Genomic DNA, 5,236 nt, shown 5'->3' on the forward strand with positions numbered 1-5,236 from the left:
TAGTTAATCCTCAGGTTATTATGAAGAATGAGAATGTGCTGGTAAAGCTTTCGGAACATATCACATGGTAGGTATGTATGCAATGCCAACAAAACACAAATGTGTTAGATTTTTGGCTTGAAGCAAAACCATTCTCTGCACACAGCTTTGGAAGAAGCAAACTTTGGAGAACTGCACAGCTAGGAGCTGAAGGTGCCTTAGAACTTAGAGACTTCTCATGATGGGATGGTGATATACTCATTGCTGTCCCCATGGTAGGATGGTGACAGACTCATTGCTCATGAACATTCCCTTCCTATGTGTCAGAGGGGAAAGTGTGTGTGTGTGTGTGTGTGTGTGTGTGTGTGTGTGTGTGTGTGTGTGTGTGTGAGACATGGGGTTATCACACAGGAATTCCTTTGTATTTCCTTATAATAATGTAATAAATATCCTACTGCCATACATGTTTGTTCACATCTCAGTTATTTTCTCAGAATATATTTATCAAAGGGAAATTTCTTAAGAGAAAGACAATGGATATCTTAGCTTTTCATCTATTAAGTTCAGTGTGTCTTTGTGTGCGCATATATGTTTATGGAGGATCCAGAGTTGAAGTTGGGTGTCTTCCTCTGTCATCTCTACCTTATCTTTTGGGACAGTCTCTCTGAATCTGGAGTTCACTGAGTGGCCAGGGAGCTCCAGGGATCTGCCTGTCTCTTCTCTTTGCTTCTCCTCAGTGCTGGGATTATAGACTTGCACCTAGCTTTTATATGGGTGCTAGGAATCTGAATGAGGTCATGCTTGCAGGCCAGGAGTTTTCCCACTGAGCCATTGCTTCTAGCTTTAGGACTTATATTTCTTAGTTTTCTACCAAATCATTTAGTAGAGGGCTTTTAAACTTCGAAGTTCATGAAAAAGGTAAGTTTTGGGAATAACTAAACTCATACATGACTGACTAGACCAAGTGGTTCCTGACCTGTGGGTTGTGACCCCCTTGACAAGCCACTATCTCCAAAAATATTTATATTATGATTCATAACAGTAAAATTACAATTATTAAGTAGCAACGAAAATAGTTTTATGTTTAATAGTCATCCCAGCATGAGGAATTGTTTTAAAGGGTTGCAGCTTTGGGAAGGTTGAGAACCATTGGACTAGATGCTCTCTTCAGCCATTCAGAGTCATTTTGAGATACCTCTTGAGGTTTATAGGGGTCTAATGAGACCCCACTTAGCCCTAGAAATAACAAATGCCCTTATAGGAGCTTCCCATGTGATGTCCCATGGTGCTTGATCCAGCTTTCTGAGCTAACTAACTGGGCTGGGTTTTCCTTGCTTCAGGTCTCCATGACTAACACCAAGACTTGACGACTGCAGTTTTCTCTGACCTAATATCTGTGACTCCCTGCCTATTATATATTATTCCTTCCATTATCCAGCCTTAACTAAAAATGAATTTCCCCATTGGGCAACACTATGCCACTTCCTGTTTATTATCTTTGGGCAGTGGCGGCAGCATGAAACATTTCCATTGCATCATATTGCACCAGTATCACATGCTGTTAGTGACAATGAGCAGAACACATGGGGTTCTGATGGGGATTTTATTGGGGGATTTTACATTTTTGGCTGAGGGTACACAAATGAGCAGGCTGATATGTGCTTATGACTCGATCCTTTAGATACCAGCTTATTTTTCTTAGTTGGATAGTTGACTCCCAAAGTCCTAGCCCCAGAGAAAGAAGGTGTAGGTATTGCTTTGGGGTATTTGTTGGAATTGAAGGAAGAGGAAGTTGTGATTGCACACAAGACCAAGAGAATTCTTTGATTGGGAGTTCCATATTCTGACTAAATTGGCACTACAGGATACGTTTAGGGGGGGTTGGTGTTTTGTTTGTTTGTTTTTTGTTTTTTGGGAATAGGGTTTCTCTGTGGCTTTGGAGGCTGTCCTAGAACTAACTCTTGTAGACCAGGCTGGTCTCAAACTCACAGAGATCCCCCTGCCCCTGCCTCCCGAGTGCTGGCATTAAAGGCGTGCACCACCACCGCCTGGCTACAGGGTATATTTTTCAGATTCTTAAAATGTGGACTATAAGTTTGTATAACTCATTGAAAACAAGATAAAAATAAGAATCAGGCTCCAGGTACAGAGAGGGTTGTAACTCCAGACAAACCCTGACACTTTTAAGAATCATAGGAAGCAGGCTGAAATGTGGTGGGGATAGGAAAGGGAGATGCACAAATAGACTAGATCTTAGGATCTCAACTAGTTCCTTCATCGCCTTATTTTTCCTACATAATTATTATATTGTGCAGCACCTGCCATTGCCTCTCTTCAAGCAAGACATGGCTGGCTAAGCCAAAGTCCTACAGGTGCCAGTGGTATACACACCAAGGGCTTTGTAACAAATACCTTTTGGGTCATCACAGTTCTATGCATATGTAGGACAAAGACAACATAACCCACACTCCCAGACTTCAGGTTTTGCTCCCAGCGAGTTCCCTTACTCTGTTTACCCCAAGGCCCGACTGTTCATTAAAACTGATTTTTTCTGAATTTGAACATTTCTAAGAATCGGTCCCTGATCTGCTTGGTGCGGACCCCATAGATGAGGGGGTTGAGGGCGGGTGGCAGCAGCAAATAAATGTTGGACAAAAGGATATGCACTGACTTTGGGACAGTGTGCCGACCAAAGCGGTGTGTGAGGTAGGAGAAGAGACCAGGCACATAGAAGGCCAGGATGACGCAGATGTGAGAGCTACATGTACCAAAAGCCTTTGCCCGGGCCTCCCAGGTAGGTAACCGAAGCACCGCATGGGCAATGAGCCCATAAGATCCAGCAATGCCCAGAATATCTACACCAGACACAGCCAATGAAAGTGCCAGCCCATACAAGTTGTTGACTCGTGTGTTACCTACCACCAGTTCTACAACTGCCATGTGTGCACAGTAAGCGTGGTGTATGATCTTGGCATGGAAATGCTCAAATCGTGCCACCAGCAGAGGGAAGGGTACCACAATAGCCACAGCTTTCAGTGTCAGTGCCAAGACTGCATAGCCCACTCGGGCTTTAGTAACCAAGATAGGGTAGTGTAGTGGACGCCCCACTGCCACAGCGCGATCACAGGCCATGGCCAAAAGCACACCAGATTCTACAGCAGTCAATGCATGTACAAAGAACATCTGGATGAGGCAAACAGCATATTGCACAGGTCGGGGCCCAAGCCACAGCACAGCCAGTAACCCTGGAGCTATAGATGTGGCTAAGCCCAGGTCGGTAGCTGCCAGTGTAGCCAGGAGTAGAAACATGGGCTGGTGCAGTGTAGAATCTATCCGGATCACTGTCAGAAGTGTTGCATTGCCCAGCAGGGCCAGCAGATACATGGGCCCGAATACCAGTGTCAGCCAGGCCTGGCCGTCTCTCAACCCTGGGATGCCAGTCAATATGAAGAAAGGTGGGCATTGGATGGTGGAGTTGGACTGTGGAGTTAGACTGTGTGCCATCCTGTAAAGATGAAGTTTGGGTTTCATGGATGTATTGCTCCTGATAGGAGAAGGGCAGGAGGAGAGATTCTAAGGATGTCACAGTGGCACAAACCCATCCATGGACTGATAAAGGGTCTGAGATATTACAAGAGTGTAATCTTTGTTTGGGATGGGTTGGGTGAATAATTATGGTCATGATACTAGCTAGGATGGGAGAATCCTTTGTTCCTAGTAATCCATGAGTATTGAAGGGAGAGCAGAGGCAGGGGTAGAAAGGAAGGGTTAAGGAAGTAGGTGACTGATGTGGTGGCTGGTACATTCAGAGTCATCCAGTGTGTGGTCATCTGAGGACATGGAGTTGAGATAACTGCTTTCTCCCTCAGAGTCCAGGGACAGTCAGTCTTGGTCTATGTATTTGGAGAGAAAAATTGTGTGGAGTGACTAGGTTATCTCATCTTGACTATATTTTCGGGAGGGACTTTGAGCTTCAATGATTTTGATTCTGTAATGGGGTAGACACAGCGATCTTAATCATTTTCTTGAATTAACATTTGGGGTACCAACACCCTAGGAAGCAAGGATGAGGCAGAATAAGAAGACAGGGAGAAACTATACAGGGGTACAAGTAGGATCTGGACTGAAGCTGGGAGCCTGGAATGACGGGAGGAAATTTGATGGGCTCAAGGGGTCCTTACCTTATTCTGGATTCGGTGCTGAAGTTGTGATCTTGAACATCAGGTGGAGAGTTAAGTTGGGAGTAGGGAGGAATGGAGAGAGAGATGATGATGACAGCAAAAAAGAATCTTTTCTTGGTATCCTTTCATTCTTCTGGATCCAGAAGGGGATTCCACTAGAGTCTTACTTCTGAAATGCCTCAGAAGTAAGGCAACTGAAGGAGGAAATGGTAGAAATCCCAGAGTACTAAATGTGTGAAGAAACACTTCTGATGGAGGAGGCAGGATGAGTAGATGGTGTTCCTGCAAGCATCCAGCTCCCAGCAAAAGCTTCAGTGTTGAGTGAAGACAAAACCACCAACGGAAGACTTGATGAGGGAGTTACTCTGAGCACTGCGTGCTGGAAGTCTCTCTTTATTTTGACCAGTGCCTCTTGGGGCCTTTTATGAGACTGTTCTACCTGCATCCCTCAGGGCCCTTATCCATCCCACCTGTGCCATATTATCTTTTCTCTGTACTGTATTCTTGCCCAGTGCTCACAGACTAAGCGTGTTCAGAAAGGTGGCAGGAAAGGGGACAAGCAAGGAAAGCCTTTGAAATATTTGGGAAAGGGGAATACTTCCTCTAGGAGGTCTTTGTAGTTGGAGAAGACTTGTGTAATTCTATAATGGCATCTACCCACTCTATTGTAATAACTATTTGTCACTCCTCACTAGAGTAGAAGCATAGTACAAGCATTGCTTCTCACTAGCCACATAGTCTCCATAGCTTCACACTGTCTAGCATGCAGTTGGTCATGGATGAACATTTATTACCTTCAACTGTAGCAGATCTTCTAACCCCAAAGTCTAGGATGACAGGTTCACTTGTTAACTGCAGTTTTAGGAGTTAGATATCCACGAGAAAAGAAAATGTTGTTCACCGTCCACCAGAAGACTATTGAGTCCAGTTCTTTCTGCTGTAAAGAGGCATCCTTAAAACAACCTCACTATGCAAAAATCTTAGTGAAAACTAGTGGCAAAAATGGAAGTAAGGATGTATCACCTCAAAATATCAGTGACACAGATGAAAATGGTAGAAATAGAGAACAGGGGGAT

At 44.3% G+C, this 5,236-nt stretch overlaps 1 protein-coding gene across 1 annotated transcript; it reads right to left on the reverse strand.

Moving 5' to 3' along the window:
• Positions 1–2,514: 2,514 nt before the first annotated feature.
• LOC100752183 (olfactory receptor 52W1) lies at positions 2,515–3,510 on the reverse strand. Its single transcript, XM_035442305.1, has one exon. The coding sequence runs from the start codon at positions 3,508–3,510 to the stop codon at positions 2,515–2,517; it is 996 nt and encodes a 331-aa protein (XP_035298196.1).
• Positions 3,511–5,236: the final 1,726 nt, after the last annotated feature.

Source organism: Cricetulus griseus, chromosome 3 (genome assembly GCF_003668045.3).
Source record: "Cricetulus griseus strain 17A/GY chromosome 3, alternate assembly CriGri-PICRH-1.0, whole genome shotgun sequence".
In the NCBI taxonomy this organism is placed as follows: Eukaryota; Metazoa; Chordata; class Mammalia; order Rodentia; family Cricetidae; genus Cricetulus; species Cricetulus griseus.